General features: G+C 35.2%; 1 protein-coding gene across 2 annotated transcripts in view; it reads left to right on the forward strand.

Annotated features, from left to right (window-relative positions):
* FSTL5 (follistatin like 5) overlaps window positions 1–21,339 on the forward strand; it is a 948,118-nt gene that overhangs the window by 829,167 nt on the left and 97,612 nt on the right. The window contains exon 11 of one of the 2 annotated variants that reach the window (XM_020969711.1): window positions 18,924–18,950. The exons of the other annotated variant lie outside the window; for it this stretch is intronic. Within the exon in view, the coding sequence (XP_020825370.1) occupies window positions 18,924–18,950 (27 nt within the window). The remainder of the gene's footprint in view (window positions 1–18,923; window positions 18,951–21,339) is intronic. 2 annotated transcript variants of the gene reach the window in all.

Genomic DNA, 21,339 nt, shown 5'->3' on the forward strand with positions numbered 1-21,339 from the left:
CATGTTGATTCTTATTAAATCACAGTAATAACTCTGGAAGGGAATTCAGAGGCCATCTAATCTAACACCTTTATTTTGTTGTTCAGTTTTTTGTTTTTTTTTCCAGTCGTGTCCAACTCTTCATGAACCCAGTTAGGGTTTTCTTTGCAAAGATACTGGAGTGGCTTGCCATTTCCTTCTCCAGCCCATTTTACAGATGAGGAACTGAGGCAAACTGGGTTTAGTGAGTTGCCTAGGGTTACACAGCTGGTATGTATGAGACCAGATTTGCACTCACAAAAATGAGTCTTCCCAATTCCAGGCCTGGAGCCCTATCATGTACACCACCTAGCTGCCCTGTAACAGCTTCATTTTAGAGATGATGAAATAGGGAAGGTATATGGTTTGCTGAAGATCATGCAGGTAGTAAATGTCAGAGATAGGAGGTGAACCCAAATTTGTTGACTCCAGAGTCAGCCCTGGCTTCCTTGTGTTTCCATATTTTTTTCTTCTTAGACAATTTGCCTAATATGCTGGAGGCCTTGCTCTGAGTCCTTTAACTCTTAGAATCCTAGCAATCAACAAAGGAAGAACCTTGGGAATGAAGAATGCATATTGAACAAATTGGATCATATAATTATATGAGCACCTCACTGAGTTAATAAATTAGGACATATGTCTTTTGCAGGCACTGCAGATAGACAACTTAAATCTTGAATTGTGTAAGAAGAGAGTATATGGTGAATCACAATCAAATAATTATACCACACTTTCAGTCATCCCAGCCTTCAAAGCAGCCACCAAAATGTCTTTAAAAAAACAGCATCACTTTTCTATGGTGATGCTATTTGGTTACAAATCATGGCATGTCATAATCCTGTTATTATTACTCTTATTATTTTCATTATTATTATTTATAACACCAGCTGACATTTCTATAACACTTAAAGGTTTGCACTTTATATGTTATCTCCTTTGATCCTTAAAGTAATCCTGTGAGGTAGATGTTATTATTTTCACCTATTTAACAGATGAAGAAACAAGCACACAGAAATTAAATGATTTGTCACACATAGCTAGTAAGTGCCATCAAAATTATAGGTGACTCAAAAAAGCAATGGAAAGTCATATAATGGGTATAAATAAGCTGCAGGATATTACTAATAAATATTACTTGCCTTCAAGGATACACACACCGACACACATATGTACGTATATACATCTATAAGTATATGAATGTGTATTTTTATGTATATACACACACACACACACACACACATATACACACATATTTATATGATTGTAAGATTGAAGTATAAAATGATGGTCAGCCTATTGGCATGGGTATCCATTTGGAGATTGTGAGGATGGGAGAAAACAACTAAACAAACCACCTTGGAGCTAAATGATATGGGACAGCTTTGTTTAGATATAGTTTCAGTTTAATCATCTAGGTATTATCTGCTTACTAAGGAGCTAAGGAATGCCAGTCACATTTCCACTTATCCTACTTTTCACCCCTGACAAGTACTATTCAGGGAATAGATTCAGGCAGAGTGTCAAGCAGCTAGAAGGCTTGTATTTTGGTCTAGCACCTAATTCTCAAAATTGAAAATGTTGTCTAATACTGCCAAACTTTGTCAGGAAACTTCACTTTAGATTTTCCTCCTATGAAACATTTAATCATAGAGAAAGTTTCAGGGAATCTTACTCTTCAGTCACATATCTGAGTCAAATTTAGGTGGCTAGCTAAGATTAGATAGAGTATTATGTGAGGGGGTAGGAATGAGATCATTTAAATACAAGAAGAGTGAGATGAGATATTGGTGATCATATGGCACTTGTTGAAATGAGCAAAATAAGACAAAATAAATTATATGGGGATGATTTAGTGGACTTAGGACTATATGTTATTTATTTTACTGGTTCTTGCACCTAACCTAAGCACTTGACACATTTTCATTCCTAAAGGAAGTCAATACCTAGATGATAATGAATCATCATCAAGATTAATATAAATGAGAAACACTGTGAACACAGTCCCTTCTCCACAGTGAGGAAGTGAGTGTGTAGGTGTGAAGCACTCAGCATTGTTTTGGTCACACCTTGGTAAGGGTCTCCACAAAGTGTGACAACATCTGAAGTCTGCCTTCTTCGTGGGCTTTATTTTATATTTTAATGTATTTTTTTTCATTTTAGCACTTTTCTAGCACTGATGGAAAAAAAAAGACTTAGTAAAATACATTATTGTGGCATTGTATTCATCTTCCTCTTGAGAGAAAATTGAAGGGAGGCGAACAAACAGAAACAAATATGAAATCCCTTAGCTAAGATGGAAACATGTTAGTCCATTACATTTTGCTTTTACATAAAGTCATTAGAATTATTAGATTCAAATGCATATTTCTTTAATTATGCTTCTGATTCAAAGTGCATTAGTGAAGCAGTCTGTTTCAGAGACAGGAGCACAAATTTTGGAATCTGATGACCTTGGTTCAAAGCCTGCCTCAGAGTCACAACAGTAGTGACCTTAGCCAAATCACTCAACTACCCCAGAGCTCATTTTCCTCATCTGTAAAATGATGAGGTTGGACCAAATGATGTCTAAATTCTCTTCCTGCTTTAGACCTATGATCCTCTGAGAAATGTAATGCAATGTATTTCTCGGCTATGGGATCATTAACTATTTTATAAGCCTGAAGTTATTTGCATGAATATATGAAACCACCCATGGAGTCTTTCCTTTCATGTGTGGGGCTATTTTAGAAGGGGGTAAAAAAATCCCCCATAAACCCACTTTGGAGTATCACTTTTCTGGCAAGTTTCATCATATCCTAAAGTATCTTTTTTTTTTTTAAAGATTAACACAGGAGTCTAAATGCCCAGACCTACCTGAGCATTGCAGACAATCTAACATGTAAATGTGTAGTTCCCAAACCAGTCCTACCACAGGCTCAGACAGTAAAGGTATTGCCATTAGCATAAACCTGAGAAACCTGACACCAGGCATCCAAGCCAAGAATGAATAGTGCTTCACCTGTGCTTGCTTTGGCGTTGGCCGTATATTGGAATGTATAGTAGGAAGTGATAGGAGAAGTATACGTACGAATGCACAAAGTGCTATGCAATCCATGATCAATAACCACCCAAAGCATCTCATGATGTTGCAGTAATCATAACTCTACAACAATGAAAGGAGCAAGTGGTTTATTTAAGGTCATAGAGAAGTATGGAGAGCACTGGGAATGGAAGCAGGGGCAAACTGGCATTTAACTTACCCTGTACATCTCTGAAAAATGACACAGATGACAGCTATGAGATTTTATAAAGTCATCATTGCAAAGTGCCTTCCTGGATATCGGTGTTAATGTTTAGAGTGTGAAAGGTTATTAACTCAGAGCTAAAGAGCACTTGGCAGAATTCTGTCTCCAGTAACCAGACCATATAAAGTCGCCAGCAGCTGTGATAGAGATTCTGCAGAAACTAAGAGCTAGATGAAACAAAATGACCTGGTGATAAACTTAATAATCATAAGGTTTTGTGCTGTCATTTAGAGAGGAGGGTAGGATGATGGCAAGCAGAAAAAAGCAGCATTGTTTGAAACATAGGGGAACCAAAGGTGGGTCTTCATTCTTATTGTTATGACCTAGGCAGGAAAGGAGATAAACAACAAGAAAGAGTTATCTTAGAGATGAGAGAGAGAGAGACAGAGAGAGAGAAAACTAAGAAAAAAAGACGTTTAAGATTTCATGAACACCCACTGGCCAGGGCTTATATTAAGTGCTGATCCTTAGAGGAAATGAAACATTTCATGTTGCAATTACGGAGTCTCAGAAGATCCATTTACCTGTTTCATGTTTGTCATATTGAAGATGTACTTATTAATGAACCCATCATGCAATTAAAATTAAAAAAAAACCTAGCTATGATAATCAGTTGCATTACTATGATTAACTGTACTTAATAAGCATTTACTATTTCATGAAGTTTAATTATTCATCATATATTCCAGCATCTGTTCTTCTCAATTTAGCCAATGACACTTTCACATTCCATAAAGTAACTTGTTCTATAAATCCTTTTAACTGTTCATCCAAAGCAAGCTGAAAATCATGTGGCTTATACTTCCTGGGTCTTAAGACTTATTAAAAAAAAATAATATGTCTTTTCCATGCCAATAACTAGATCTTTTTTTCTAACACATTGAACCTTTTTCCCTCATAATGTTATTGTCCTATCCCTTAACAAGAGGTTATGTGATATTAGTGTTATAGACTTGACAGCTTTGCAGCTGTTATAGGCAAACAGGCATCTCTGTTGCCTCCAATGTGAAATAAGATTAAAAGCTTTCTGACTATGATTTATTACCTACATTTTATCTGCAAAGCTTTCTGTACCTTTAATGGAATCTCCATATCTCATCTCCTATTAAACAACATCTATTTACCTAATTTACTTTGAGATAATTTATTCTGGCACTTTACATTACAGCCAGGCATGCAAGCTAAACTCTGTTGTAGTTCATGACAGTGGCAAGGAGAAAATATCTATTTCAAAAACTATGTGCCCATGTTCAGAATTTTTTTATTTTAATCCTGAAGGAAATATTAGAATTTCCTTCAGAGATCCTGTATCTCTGAATATTTAAAGCTAATTAGTTACTGGTTGTTTTCATGTTACTACTCTTTTAATGTTAGGGTTATAATTGTCATTATCATCATATTGCTGTATTGATGCCCTCTGAAATAGGAAATCAATATTAATGATGATGAAGATATCCTGAGAATTTTCATGACAAATGCACAAAGAAAACATGAAACATCAACTTGAGGACCATATACGTCCCTGATGAGAGATGGTAGGAATTAAAGAACTTGCCACTCCATTATATTTTTTGGGAGATACAGATCCACAGAACTGTAGAATGTTAGAGCTAGAAGACACCTCACTCATTATCTCATCCAGGAATGTCACTTACATGTAAGAAAACTGTAGTCTGGAGAGATGAAATTATTTCCCCAAAAGGATATGAACTGAAGTGTTTTTTAGCGCAGGGAATTTTATAGCTGCTATTCTTGGTCTTCGGAATAGCATGGTAACCCAACCTGACCACAAACCAACAGGTCTGAAGATTGCAGGGAAGTGTCATCATCATCAGGATGCTATGACACAAAATTCCCTTAGGGTACTAGCTCCCTTATGAGGAACTACCTTCCCACTACTCACTGTTAGAGTTTTTGAATCCCCACCAATTCTCATTATATACATTCTCATTTACACAAAATTAAAAGTATGATGTTTTACCTTTTAAATATAAAATATTTACTTGATAAGGCAAAGGAAAGATTAATCATATAATACAAATTTGTAAATAATCAAAATCTTAACAGTTTATCCATGAATTGTTCACACTCCCATCAATGCACAAGGTTTCTTGGGCTGGAAGATAGGAGTGTGCACACACTTAAAGAAACCTAACAAGATGGCATATGTGTTGGGAAGTTCACTCCAGACCTCTGGCCTTGATGTCCTTGGTCCCTTAAGGAAACATCTAAAATACATGAAGCCACTTATCTTCAATCCATTTTCCTTCTGGTCTACATCACTCTCCTGCTGACCAAATTCTTTCTTCTCTTGAACTGATGAAACAGACACAAGTACTTTTAACTACTTTACCTGAATATTTAGGGAGCTAATAATAGTGGGCTAATAAAGTCTGCGTGGTGACACGCAGTTCTCTAATGACAAAAAAAATGCAAAGGTTCTCAGGTTGGCATCTCGCCAATAAATACAAGTACAATCAGCTCTTCATTCAATGTAATTTTGCTTTCTCTGGTCACTGCTTAGCTTCTTATTACAATAAAGCAGAGTTCATAGCAAAACTCCTCAGATTTAGTACACTCAGAAGCCCAGACGGCTCTTCAGGCAAAAGAATTCTGCTCCATCCAATTGGTTTCATATCTTTCCTTACAACAAAGCTGATGTGAAACCCTTTTATCAACCTACTATGTTTCTTTTTCTCAAACCAGAAATTGCAGTAGCCAGGAAGGTTATTGAGAAGTTTCATTTCTTTCAAACTGTAGATGATAATTGTAGGGTAATATCTCAACCCATAGCAGATCCCTGGTCTCTTCCAATGAGCTTCACAGAACATGTTTTATCAAATTCTTCATCAATTCTGTAAATCAATTTCTGTTTTCCAATCAGAAGGCTCCTAGCATAGCATTTAAAGTCTTCCTGTTACTGATTATCCTCCTGCCTTTTAACCACCATTGCCTCAAATCAGATCCTCTTAATAGTCATTGACTCATCTTTCCTTTGTAATATAAAATTCATTAATCCTACTTTTCTTTCAGTTATGAACTCAACAGTACTTATTTAATCATTCCATGATCTCTAAATAGTGATTTTTCACTTTATCAGTTATAATCTCTCAAGTTCTTAAAGGAGTTACTTGTACATGTATTGAGATCTCTCTCTTCCCTGCATCTAAACCCCATGTGTGCTACTTATTCCTTCTGTGAGATCAGATAAGTCACTTAACTTGTCTGTGCTTTAATTTTTTCATCTTTAAAATGACGGGATACTAATAAATAACAAAAAAAAATAGCTTGGATTTAAATAGTGTCTACTGTATGAGAGACACTGCTAAATATTTTCAATTAATCTCATTTTGATTTTTACAACAATACTGAGAGGTAGTGTTATTATTATCCTCATTTTGCTGTTGATGATACTGAATCATGCAGTGGTTAAGTGACTTGCCCAAGGTCAGCTAGTAATGGCCTGGAGTCAATTTGAACTTTTATCTTCCTGACTGCAGTCTCAGGTCTTCATCTATTATACTACCTATCTGAATTGATGGGTTGGTAAATTAAACTAATGGAAGTTCCTAATGGAAGAATACTGTGCCATAAGAAATGGCAAAGAATTCAGAGCAGCATAGGAAAACCTATATGAATTGATGTAAAATGAAGTGAGCAGAACCAGGAAAAATAATTAATCAATAAGAATTTATTAATCAATTATTGTGTGCTGTGCACAACGCTAGATGCTTCGGCTATTATTAAGGCGGGGATGAAAGGTACCATTCCTGCCCTTTAGGAACTTACTTACATTTTACTGGGGAGACATCAGAAAATTTTATAGGCATGTATCAAACAGATATAGAATGAAGATAAAGTAATTGTGATTTGGAGGGCATTACCAATTGAAGCAATCAGTAAAGTCTATCTTTATAGAAACGACTTACATACTTTGCCTACAGTAAACAGAAAAAAATGAAAAAAAAATCTGAAAGAAACATAAGTATAATGGCCAATTTTGGCCTCAGGGGAGCATTGAGAAAATTCACTTCCCACACTCCATTGCAGAAATGGCAAATTATAGGCATGGAGCATTCCACACACTATTAGCCATGCTTTTTCATGTTAATTTGCTGATTTTTTTTTTTACTTTTTAAAAAAAATCTTTGTTAAAAGAGATGGCTCAGTGGGGAGTTGCGGGGAGTGGGGAGACTCTTTTTTGCCTTATGTAACTAAAATTGTTTGTCTTAGGGGATCCTCCTTAGATTCGAGACTTGCTGCACTGTTCTCCTTTTTTGCTGTGATTTGTTTAGTAACTTTAAATTTAAAATGTAGTTTTAAATAAAATTTGGACTTGTCTGTAAAAAAAAATCTCTTATTTTCCTCAGTCTATTAAAATGAAAGGAGTAGTTTCAATAGGCTGAAAGGTCCCTTCCAATGATTTTATGATATTATGATCCTGTAAGATGAGTATAATGGAAAAAAAAAGAAATGAATAGAAACAGGATAAAAAATAAAATCATCAAGATGATCTTTCAGTTCTATATCCTATGAATTCATGACCCTAGTAATGTTTTTGCAGCTTCTCAGTTAATATGGTCATATAACAGCAACTGGCTAAGATGACTTTGTAAAATACCAATCAAAGAAAGGTCGGGAGGAGAGATCTGAACTGAACAATCCATTTCTAGGCTGAACTAGAGACAGTGACTCACTCTTCACTAAAAGAAGATGACTGAAGGTGGTGCTTTATTTAATATTCTGAGATTGAATGGGGGTCAACCAGCATTGATGAGGTCTTCTTTTTATATTTTGAAAGTGGGTAGAGGACCTCCAAATATCAATATTCTTTACTCCAGGTAATTGCCTTATCTAGACTTAGCACCAGGGAATCCTACAAAATCTGAATAGAATTGAAGATATTTTACTGGGTCTTTTTGTGAAAATCATATTCTAAATAGCAAGAGATAAAAGATAGGCAACATAATCTCTAAATAGGAATTGTGAATTATGTGGTTGCAGAATATGGCAGCCAATTTGTAATTTCTTCTTTTCTTAGAGGTGAACACCATCGCCTTTGAAGCACATCAGTCAAAATCAGGGCAAAGTTAGCTGTGAAGAGCTATGAATACCAAACTTTTTTTGATTTCTAATAAAATGAATGTTCTTTTCCCTCAGAAAATGCACTGTACCTGGTTTAATGGAACATCACTCAATTATTTCTTTTTTCTGAAAGAAATGATGGAAGTTTTTTTTTTTATTTAACAGAAATTTATCTTATCTCATTCCCACCATCAGCACCACAGGGGGAAAAAAGACAAAAGAGAATAAAATCACTGTAACAGATATGTATAGTCAAACCAAATTCACTAATTGTTTAGAAAAATGTATGATTCTGTGACAGACTTGAGTCTATCACTTTTCTTCCAGGAGCTGGGTAATGTTTATTATCTAATTGCCCATGTTTTAGTGTAAGGTCAGCTAGGTAGTAAAGTGGATAGAGGGTCAAGCCTGGAGTCAGGAAGACTCATCTTCCTGTCATCAGACACATACTAGCTGTGTGATCCTGGGCAAGTCACTTAACCCTGTTTGCCTGAATTCCTCATTTGTAAAATGAACTGGAGAAGGAAATGGCAAACCACTCTGGTATCTTTGTCCCAAATTGGGGTCATGAAGAGTCAGATATGACTGAACAACAGCCAACAGCAACAAAAGTTTTAATATTCTAAGCATCAATATAATGATAAAATCAACTTCCTACTGTATCCTTATTCAATTATACATATAATTTATTAACGAAATATTGAAAGTCATATTTCAAAATATGACTTTATGTGGTTACATTATTTTTTTCAAAGTTTAGTTGCATTATTTTTTTCAAAGTTTATTCCTTAGTGAATGCTGTCTAAGCAATTCCTTGATGATAAATTAGGGAGAATCTTTAGTATTTTCCCACCAATAAGATACTTTGCAATACATTGTTGCAACTACAGGAATATGATAGCATTTTTTTTTTTATTATTTTCACTTTTTTATTTTCCTCATGACTATCTTGATTTATTTAAGTGCTTTGGTCAGTGCTTATTTTAGCCAATTATGTTAGCATACCTTAGAATTGTTTTAAGTTGTGAATTTGTTTAAGGCTCTTGCTTGTTAGCTGGTGTTAACCATCAAGAGGCCAAATTTGCTTCTTAAATATTTTTGACTGATTGACTAATTGGATACAAATAAAAGATTCATATTAATCTGTTCAGTTATGAAATGAAATTTTAAATTAAAGGTTTCTAATTGGGAAGGATGTGAAGTAAGAATCAGAGTAGACAAAAACAGGAGAGAATTGGGTATCTGTTTCCAAAGAGGAAAATTTTATGCCAACCATGATCAGGTTCTCCTTCTCATATATCTATTATTCAGTGTTTATTCACAAGGTATCAAAATAACAATTTCCTTGTTATTTTAGCTCTATTTATGTTACACATTAGAGATTTGAACATGCTTACTCTCCCTTTAGGAAAGTTAAACCACATCTTCACTCAAAATACTTGAGACAAGTTATTGTCTTCTTCCTTGCCTGCTTAGCATTTGAGCTCCTCAACTAAGGAATCAAGATGTTTATAAGGTCACAAACTCCCAGAGTTAGGAAAAACCTCAGAGACCATCTAGTCCAACCCATACAGAAAAAAGGAATATTTTCTACACCATGCATGCCAAATGTACGTACAGTTTTTACTTCATGAAAGCTAGTTGCAAGAAGGCCTTTAGCCTTGAGGCTGCCCAATCACCTTTTACATAGCTCTCATTGTTAAGGAGATTTTCCTTCAAATATGTTTCTTTGTAATTTTCCCTAATGTCTTCTAGTTCTAACCTTTTAACAATATTCTTTGAATATCTTCCTCTTATGTTTTTTTTTTCCCTAAGACTTAACTATACACAGAATATGACTCATCATATATGGCTATGTGTGGTATAGATTCTTTTAGACTTGTTCATGGGAAAAATAAATTAATGTAGCAACTACTTTTTTCAGAAATCATACTTCTCTGGGATCATTAGAATGCTAGTAAAAATAATTACCTCCTAAAACTTTCTCACGTATGTATGTTGTGTGTTTATGGAACACTAGTGTAATAAAAAGAATTTGAAGCTACGGATTGAGGGTTCACCTCTCAGGTCTTCTGTTGACTCCCTCCATGACCTTGGACAAGTCAGTTAAATTTTAAGGGATAAATTTTTTAATCTTTAAGCTGATTTTTTCACCTCATTCCCAAAATCCATTTTGTTTTATTTGGCTATCTATAACATCCATCATGTACTGAGATGATGAAGAGTTCCAGAAGATTTTTCCAAATCAGTTGATTGCATTTCAGTTTGACAGCCCAAGAATGTTTGAAATTCAAATGCACCTGAAAAGTTGACTCTGTAGTTTCTTGTTCTTGACTAGCTATTTTGTCCTCTTTTCATAAAGGTTCTATTTTTACTCCTCTTTGACTCTTAAATTCCATGTGTGTGTATGTGTGTGAGTGTGTGTGTGTGTACACACATATACACACATGTATACACACGTATATATGTGTCTGTATATGTATATGTATATGTATATGTGTATATATACACATGCAGTAAAAGATCCTTATTCTCATATCTGGAGAAAATTCTTGGCTCTGAAAAACATATGACTTTAAGCAATGTTTTTCAAGAGGATGCTGATGACATTACAGACCCTTTCATCATTGGAGTGTTAGGGTCCAATCACTGGCTGCCTGAGAATTTGGGAATTTTAGACATATGTATATATGTTTATGTGTGTGTGTGTGTGTGTGTGTGTATATATATATATATATATATATATATACATATATACATATATATATATATATGTATGTATATATATACTATATATATACACAAATACATGCATATATGTGTTATGTGTGCATATATGTATATATGTGGTATGTGTGTGCCTGCTTATTTATACACTAAAAATATTCAGTACTCCAATTGATCTGTGATCTTCCAAAGCTTTGAATCACACTCTATCTATACCTGTCCATTTGTGTGACTTTTGTACAGGTGCTCTCATAAGAATACCACAGGGTGTCCACAATAAACAGGGATCTTACTCATTTTTTCTTAGCCTCACCCAAGGTTGAGGAACCTGTGGCCTTGAGGTCAAGAGATTTGTTCTGTGAAGTTTGAATTCAGTCAAAGGGCCACACTGGAGAACTTGAGGACCTTGAGGGCCTAGAGGGCCATGGCCACAGATTCCTCATGTCTAGAATAATGTCATAATCCATGGTCTTTCCAGCATTTGTCCTTCACTCTTTCCACGGGACTGAAGCACATTTTTGGTCAGACTTTTTTAGTAACATCTTTTCGTTGGCTTCTTCTTCATAATTCCTTGCTTGCTTGCTATGTATTGTAACCTCCTTGTATACAACAGGAATGTCCACGTTGCTCTCTCAGTGACACTCATCTTCACTTGCAGCCTTCCAACAAGATGCACACATAAAAGGAAAACATGGGGAGACAGAAAAGTTTGTCATATTACATTCTTAAAGTCTGATTTGACCATATTTTATTTTTAGTTGTAAACAATAATTAAATGTTGCGTGTGCATGGCACCAATGTGTGATCAGAAGACTGGAGCCGAAAACGCAGTCACATTTTGCTGCCAATGTTCATCCTCCCCACAGTCAGAGTTGAGCATACTGCTGCTACTTGGCCTAGTTTCCTTCCAGTCCTCTGTCACTTTTCTGCTGAACTTCTCTGACCCCATTCTCTTTTCCATTGAGCCGGTAACCACAGGTGCTACCGAGGCTTCCAAAGGCACTTGTTTTGTTCTCCTTCTTTGTCTGTGATGACAATAGAGAGAGAAATAGCAGCTGCTATTTTCTTGCCATATTAACACAGAGACTGTATGGGATGGGGTTTGTGGGGTTAGGGAGAAATTGGTGTTTCTCTTTCTGTTGTTCATATGGCAGACATTATTTTCTCCATTGGATTTTTCAACCTAGTAATATATCTTGACAGTTGCTTTAAATTTGTGGGTATGGAAGGAAAAAACATAGTTTTAAAATATGTAAATAATTTAGACAGTATTACTGGGTTGGCTGTATTAACCCAGTGGTAAGATTTTTTCTTTCCTGTCTTGACGTAGACACAGATACTAGTTCATTTTACCTTACTTTTTCCATTGATAATGGGAATAATGAAACAGATTCACAGATGATTTTAGAAGTGTACAAGATCATGAATAAGATAGGCTAAATAAATTGCTATATTTTTAGAAATACAATTTGGTTATAGGAAGCAATAGAATCATCATGAGATGGAATGCAGCCCTTCAGTAAGTACTTCTGTCATTGATAAAATTGTTTTCTTGTAGTTAAAAGTTAATGTAGCACTGAGAAAGAAATGCCTTAAGATGATCTTGCTAGTTTTCTATATAAAGACCTCTTTTCCTCTCTCTTAGTGTTGCAGTGAGCTGGAACTTAATTTGTTGTGCTATCTAGCAGCCAGACTACTTGACATGCTATGTATTTCTGGCTGCTTTCTGATAATGACAGGAGGCATTTTTAAAAGTATGCTGAATGAAAATTTTAAAAATCAGGAAACTGTGGGCCTCTCAAACCAAAAGTGATGCCTTATCAATAAGTGTAGACCAGCTCTGATCATATCCTGAAAAGGGTGTGAGACTGTATAGTGAACTTGAAATCAGCATCATGCCGTCTACAGAGTGTCTGGAGGTGTTCACCACTGAAGGGGGATTTCCCTCTCTTTGGACTCTATTCAGGGCTCTATGAAAGTTGCAATGATTTTGTATGTATTTATCTCCCTGATTTATACCTCACTACCATCTGATCTATCATAATCATGGGCTACCGCTTGATGGGGGGTGCTGACAGGAAGCTTTAAGGTTGTATTTTGCACTACAGAGGCCAAATCTTTTTTATAACAAAAATATCAATTCATGTTTAACATGAATAGTAAGTTTATTTCTTGGCCATTGTGCTACCTTACTGAAAATTCTGCCCTTATTATTATTCTCCTCTTCTTAAATAAAGCATTAATATCATCATGAAAAAATATTTTGTCAAATTTAATAATAATAATAATAATAATAGCAGCTAACATTTATATTGCACTTTAAAGTTGCAAATCATTTTATAATTCTATCTTAACTACCTTCTGGAAATTGGACATCTCTTCTTATATATTATAAAACTGGAGAATGCTTCTTGTTTGTTTTAAATGTTAAAAGTAAGCTGAAAGGGATAAGTGGGCTATTGATTTGTTTGTCTTATTGCCAATATACGTTATTACACAATTCAGTTATTCTCTTTTTTTAAGTTTTTTCCCCAATTTGATTTTATGCAAATACATAGGCTTATGATCAAATCAACAAACATTTATCAAGAGCTTACTGTGTTCCTAGCACTCTGCTGATTGACAAGGATACAAAAAAAATTTGTTTTGTTTTTTGTTCCTGCTCTTGAAGATGACACAGTCTAACAGGCAGAATGCACACAGATAACTATGTATAAAAAATATACATATAGGGGATATATTGGAGATAATCTCAGAAGGAAGGCATCAAGATTAAGGACAACTAGCAAAGGCTGCTTGCTAACATGAGAATTTAATTGAATCTTCACGGAAGTCTGGGAAATCAGGAGATAGAGATGAGCAAGTAGAGCCCCAGGAACGGACAACAGCCTTTGAAAATGAGTGCAGTGGAGAGATAGAGTTACACAAATGAGAAAGAATAAGGATGCCAGTGTCACTGGATTGAAGAGTACTTGGGGAGGGAAAAAAAGTATAAGAAAACTGAAAAAGACAGAAAATAGCCAGGTTATGATGAGCTTTGGATATCAGCAGCAACAGCAACAACAACAACAACAAAAACAACAAGATTTTATAGTTGATCCTGGAGGTGAGGAGGAGCCTCTGAAGTTTAGTGAGTGGAGTGGGGGGTGTCAGGTGAAGGGGGCTACATGTTCAAGCCTTTGCTTTAAGAAGAGCAAAGAGGAGACTACTGCAATAATTCTAGGTGTGAGGTAGTAAATTATTACATCAGAATGGGGCGTTGCCCGAGGAGATAATGGGACATAAATGAAACATGTTTTGAAGGTAAAATTAACAGACTTAGAATTTTATAATAGCAAATCTTTATCCAGTATATTTTTCTCAATTATAAATTGAAGAACTTTGTAGAATCTTCAAAATGGAAGGTTCAAATAATTTTTTCTTTTCATGAAAGCTTTGATTTTTTCCATTTTAATCTGTCCCTTATTTATGAATAGATTTTATTCCGAAATACAGTTTTGGGTCTCAGAACACCTTTATCCAAAGAAACAATGACAAAAATGGTGATTGGATTCCCAGGTTAATCCACAATCTACTATTAATCTCATATTGTGTCTGAAATATGCATATAATAAAGTGAGTTTAATATTCATAGGCAATATGTTCATATATATATAATACATATGTTTGTGTGTGCATATATGCATGCATACGTGTGTGTGTATATATATATCTATATCTATATCTATCTATCTATATATCTATATCTATATCCATATCTATATCTATATCTATATCTATCTATCTATCTATCTATCTATCTATCTATCTATCTATCTATCTATCTATATACACAAGGTCCTTGAGGGCGATATAATGAGCACAGTGCCAGGAACATAGTAAGTACTTGATAAGCAAGCACATGGAGAACCTAGGTTAAGATACTGGGAGCCCTTAGAAAAGGAAGAAGCACAATATGGTTGTAAAAACAACTTTTATTTAATGAGCTCATCTTCCCAGCACAAGGGGAAAGTCTGTAAAGACCTTACAAAACAACAGCTTTATGGGAATGTTCTTATATCACTGTAATGTTCTGAACAGAACCTTCAAATAAACTTAATTAGTATCATCTCATTTGTGCAGACTGCCCCAGGTATGCACCCTGAAGAGTAACTGAAAGCTTCTAGGCAGTTATATAAAAAAGATTCCCCACTAGCCTACTGGGCTCAAGCCCAAGTCATTATCTAGGAGAGTAAATGTTGGTAATTCTGGCTAAATGCAGGAAGTAGCTAGCAATAAGTCTGATACAAAGAAAGGGGTCCTTTGTTCACTGTATCTCTTTGCAGAAAGTTTGTTGTTTTGTTGCTTGTTTTTGCTAAATTGCTGCCTTGATACAAGGACTGGGATATTTCCCTTATGTCACTTTATTTTTCTGCAGTGACTGGAGCCGTCCCTGGAACATTGTAGGTGCTTAATAAATACTTCTTGATTGATTTGTTGATAACAATGGAAAATATGTTGAAAGTTCCATATTATGCTGGAAGATAGATGTCTACAATAACAGTAACTCAGGCAGCAGGATCAGTGCGAATAATTAATTGTCTAGCCCCAGGGAAAGATCCAGTGGCCTAAGGTAGACACTTCATTCAGATGGGTGCTGGGTGACATATACAGATGTTCTAGAGAAATGAGGTTGAAGATCTTTGTATGGCTGTGTCCTCTTGCTCTTCTCATACTATTCTTTTATCTAGGTCAGTTATATACAGGCTTTTAATTTATAAGAAAATGACTTCTTTGAATACCACCTATTTTAACTCTAGTTCACTATGTAGCAGAAATTAATTTCATAGCTTCTATTCTACCCATCTCTTTCAGGAATAAGTAAACAAGCCTGAGGTGTGCTAATGTTGGTGACACTGAGTCCATGAGAACCATGGACAAAAAAGTCTCCTTTTATTCCTACCTCCTTCTTAAAAATTAAATTTTGTTCCCCAGAGGAAAGATAAAGGTCCCCACAGGCTTAAAATATTGTCTGTGTGTACTGAGTATTGAAGCTAAGGTTTTTTTCTACATTTCAGAGGAAAACACAGACTATACAAGTCTCCAGGTAATTACATTTCAGGAGCTGCAATTACTCCTCGGATGAAAAGGATAGGAACCTAGGTCACGGGGTTGTGATAACAAGAGTTGATGGTAATATGAGGAAGTAAAGTGTAGGGATTTTGTTCACAAACACTAGGGTTAGATGTGTACTGGAGGGGATTGGCTGGTGGGGAGGGAAAGAGAAAAACAGTCTTATGGACATGCTTTTCCTCTTCCTCCTTGTTAACTACCTCACCAGACCTACAGTTCTTATCCTGAACTATCATTAAACTGAAGTAATAATTACAACTAAATGTTAAATACATGCTGAATTTTAGAATACTCATTGTTGAGGAAGAAAAGAATCCCAAGTAACTGAAAGGAAAAGAGAGATTCCAAAATTTAAAAAAAAAACAATCACATATGGAAGCCTAGATCAGTATATACCCATGTCTAACACCTTTAAAATAGCATCAAGTTTGGTATCTCTCTCTCTCTCCCTCTCTCTGTCTCTCTCTCCTTTCCTTCTTTTTCTCCCTCATTTCCTCCCTTCTCTCTCCCTTTGTCACTCCCTCCTTCCTTCCCTGCATTTATTTTCCAGATCTAACACCTGTCACACTTTCTTTTCATTGCAGAGATTTACAATTTTTAATATCCTTTTAGCCTTCCAAGATTGCCCCCTTTTTTTTAGAAGTTTGCCCTTCTAAAGTCATCTTGACTGTTGATATCAAATGGAAAAAGAGTCAATAAGATATCAAACTAAAATGTTATCCTTTCATAAAGGTGGTTTGTAATGAAAGGTATTGAACTAATGCAAACCTTTAAAATCCTTCAGTCAAGGACAAAAGAAAATTCATTTAAATAGTTGCACAGCACTGCGGCTTCCTGTGATAGTGTTAACTGCTGCATTGATGCTGCTCTTTTAAGATTGCAAAGCTTTCCAAGCTAATTACCTGATGTAGATAGGGTTTTTAATATTTTATACAATACCTTAAACAGTCATTTCTTGGAAGAAGGTTTGAGTGCCTTAAACATATGGTGTACATAAAAGGCAAATAGATTAGATGAAACATTAGTACAGGATTAAATAAGCTGTGGCATGGGTTCAACTGACCCTGTCTTTAGCAGTTCCCTGGGCTTCCATTACTAAACATGGATGAACTTTGGAAAGAGTTCCCTTCAGAAGTATTCACTTGGAATATAACAGAGTTATCTTCTGTATAGTGTAGGGCTGAAAAAGCTAGAGGATCATATTGCTTACAGACCTATCTCCTCTTCCTCTTTCTCCTTTCGTTTTCCTTTAATTTCCATTTCTCTCGTATCTTCTCTTTTCTTGATTCATCTTTCTTTTCCATATCTTTCTTTCTGTCTTCTCTACTATTCTCTCTGTGTTTATGAAGCCAAAGTCCAGTAATAGGCCAACGACCTGTAATTTCATAGGGGAACTTCCTTAACTCATGCAGAATTCATTCCTTCTAAAACATGTCTTTCAGAGATGCTTGAGACTAATAGAGGTTAGCAAAAAGTCACACATGGGTGAGGCTTCAACACAGATGTTTTTACTTCTGTGCCACGCTGTATTGCATTAAGTAAAGTGACTGAATTTTGTGTGTGTTTCTGTGTCTGTGTCTGTGTCTGTGACTGTGTCTGTGTCTGTGTGTCTTTGTGCCTATGTGTAGGAGAAGCATAGAGAATGAAGCTTCGAAAATTCTAATATTATTAGCTTATCTCCTTTCCCCCTCCCCCACCACAGAAGAGCAGGCAGCCGGGGGAAGAAATAGTGATAATGATGAAAAGACTGGACAAAGATTGAGCAAGTCTCCCCATTTATTTTCTGTACCTAGCCTTATTATATCTCTACAACCCAGAGAAAGTATTAGAATGATAAATTAAAATTCTTTGGAAGCCCAATTTTCATTTTTTCCCCTAGGAATCCAATGATAAAAATTTATAATGCATTAAGACATACTTTAAGTTAAAAAGAAAACACTGATTCAAAAAATATTCTTTTTTGCCTTCCACATAGAACAGTGTTCAAATTTATTATTAAAAAAACTATTCTAGTTTAGGAAAATTATAAATTATGAGAAAAATGTAAGAAAATTAACAAGTATACTTAAACTATAATCTATAAATTATAAATAAAGACCATAGAATCATAGATTTAGAGGTGAAAGCCTCCTAGAACAGTTCTCTCCTTTTATGGATAAGGAACTGAAGGCAAGAAAAGTTAAATACCTAGAATCACACAAGAAGTAAATGTCTGAGTTAAAATCTGAACTCGGATCTTCCTAACTCCAAGTCTAGATTTCTGTCTGCTATATCTCCTAGCTGTCTCAAGAGCTTCAACTAGTGAAGGTTTCCCCCCTCAGAATTGACTATTGTTGACAATTAGCTTTATGAAATATCATATTACAACTTTTTAATACAATTTTTAATGTAACACATAAACATGTATAATGGACTACTGTTTTAATGGGGCGTAAAATATTCTTTTTGTTTATTAATGGAATCTTTACTCCAATGAAATTATTTGGGGAAATTCATAGAGCGATAAAAGTCTAGATAGGTTGCTGCTCTATTAATCTACATTAGTTTGCTTAATTCACTGTTACTGTCTCTCTGTAGATTTTCTTTCCTGGCCAGAGGTTGTGCCCACTTCAGTAGTTATTGGAATTGATATGCTATTGTGTTCATTCTATTTTCATTTATTTCTTCTCTTCTCTCTTTTTTTTTGACATGCTGCAGTTGCTAACATATTATGGCGAGAAGAAGGTACTTGTACAAATTACTTTTCTGTATTGCTGTGACTGTTTTACCACTTATTCAAGTTGTAGTAATTATCTGAATTACCCTAGACTGCCTGTCATTATTTTGTGTTCATGTTTTTAGCTTACCTCATTTAGTGTCCTTTTATAAGCATGCTGCCTTTAAATGTATTTTTTTACAATGTCTGAAGATGTGGCCTCAGTGTTAAAACATAATCACTTTTATCATAAAGCAGATTGAGAAACTAAAAAGAGTCTGAAATACAGGCAAAGAAGAGCAAAGTATTAATCTCTGATGCTTTGTCTAGGGTGGGATGTTTGGCTTACAGTGGGCTATTGGGACATAGGCTTCTAGCAAGAGACAGAGTCCGTCTCGTTAAGACTAGGAAGAATACTTTTGGCAGGAGATTCTCTGTGCTGGTAGCTTAAGATGGTTTGAAGTATAATTTAAGGACAAAGAGAGAAGGGCACTAAGGAAAATTAAGACTATGAATAACAACAGGAGAGGTATAATGATAACATGAGCTTAGATATATGTCATACTTCAAGATTTGCAAAGTGAATTCCTCATAAAAGTCTTGTAAAGTAGGTATGATTATCCTCATTTTAAAGATGAGAGAACAGAAAGTGAAACAATCAATCTAGGTTCATATGGCTGAGAAGTCTCAGAGCAAGAAATTATACTCAATCTTTGTATTTGAAGGGTGTTGTCTTTGCCATGAATGGGAGCAGCAACTCACTAATTAATAAAAGGCAAAAAAAATCAGCCATTTTAATTGTACTAAGGATCATAAAATTAGGATGAAACTTTAACATGACAAGATAAATAAAATCTTATTATGACCACCGAAGCTCAATGAAAACAATGCAAAAATTTAAAAAAAAACAGCAACCACAAAAACCCCCAAAACAACAACAACAACAAGAACAACAAAGCTTTGTTCAGAAGAATAGGAGAGAAAACAGCACAGCAACATGGGGCTTTCATTTGTGTGAGAGTGTGCCCTTTCAATGCTCGTCTTCAAAAGTGCTTGTGATTCAGAGAAGCTGAATGACTTGTCCATAATCACTTAGCAATTAAGCGTCAAAACCAGAACTTTCATCCAGGACTTTCTGATTCTAAGTCAAACATGAGGTCCATTATGCTAGATTACCTCTTAATGTTAAAGATATACATACCTTTAAAGAAATTGACATGCCATAGAGTTGATGCGCAATGAACGGAAAGCATCATCTGATATTCAGTGACTTTTAGATGAGCGTAGAAGGAGAGAAGAACTCTGATGGCAGAAAGTAAAGAAGAATTAAAAAGCCTCTAGATGAGGGTGAAAGAGGAGAATATAAAAGCTGGCTTGAAGCTTAACATCAAAATCTAAGATCTTGGCAATTGGTCCCATCAATTCTTCACAGAGACAAAAAAAATGGAAGCAATGTCAGATTTTATATTCTTGGGCTCAAAGATCAATAAAGAAGGCTACTGTAGACATGAACTTTAAAGGTGCTTGCTCCTTGGAAAGAAAACTATGGTAAATCTGGACAACATATTGAAAAACAGAGATATCACCTTGCTGATAAAGGTTCAAATAGTCAAAACTGTGGCTTTTCCAGTAGCAATGTATCACCATGAGAGACAATAATGAAAGCTGATCATTACAGAATCTATGCCTTCAAGTTGTGGTGCTGAAGAGGAATTTTGAGAGTCCCTTGGATAGCAAGGAGATCAAATCTGTCAATACCTGAAGAAATTAATTCAGATTATTCACTAGAAGGTCAAATACACTGATGTCAAGAAAGATTGGAGGCAAAAGGAAAAAGGGACAGCAGAGAATGAGACAAATAGATAGTGTCATGGAATCAATGAACATGAGCTTGGAGAAACTTCAGGATACAGTGTAGAAAGGCCTGATGAGCTATGGTCCATGGGGTCACAAAGAGGTGGCCAAACCTGCACATAAATTGAATTCTACAAGGTGGAGTGGAGGAGGTCATACATTAAGGAGGAGAGATCCAATATATCATTATAATAGATTTATTTTCTATGACGAAAGCCCTTAACATCATAAAGCACCCTGTTGAGTCATAATAATATTGACATTATTTCATCTCAGAAGAATAACAAAATTTTAAACAGGGATGCTTAAAATTTTTGTGCTATGAACCCCTTTGGCAATCTGATAAAAATTTATGGACCCCTTCTGAGAATAATGTTTCAAAATACATAGGATATAAACAAACAGTTTTCCAATGAAGAAATCAAAACAACTTATATTCAAGTGAAAAAATTCTCTAAATCTTTATTGATTGGAGAAATGCAAATTAAAACAAAGTTAAATCATTTTATACCAACCAGATTGGCTACAAGGAGAGAAGAGAAAAGTGACAAATGTTGGAGAGGA

This window comes from Phascolarctos cinereus, unplaced genomic scaffold, assembly GCF_003287225.1.
Source record: "Phascolarctos cinereus isolate Bilbo 61053 unplaced genomic scaffold, phaCin_HiC Scaffold_9;HRSCAF=440, whole genome shotgun sequence".
Classification (NCBI taxonomy): domain Eukaryota; kingdom Metazoa; phylum Chordata; class Mammalia; order Diprotodontia; family Phascolarctidae; genus Phascolarctos; species Phascolarctos cinereus.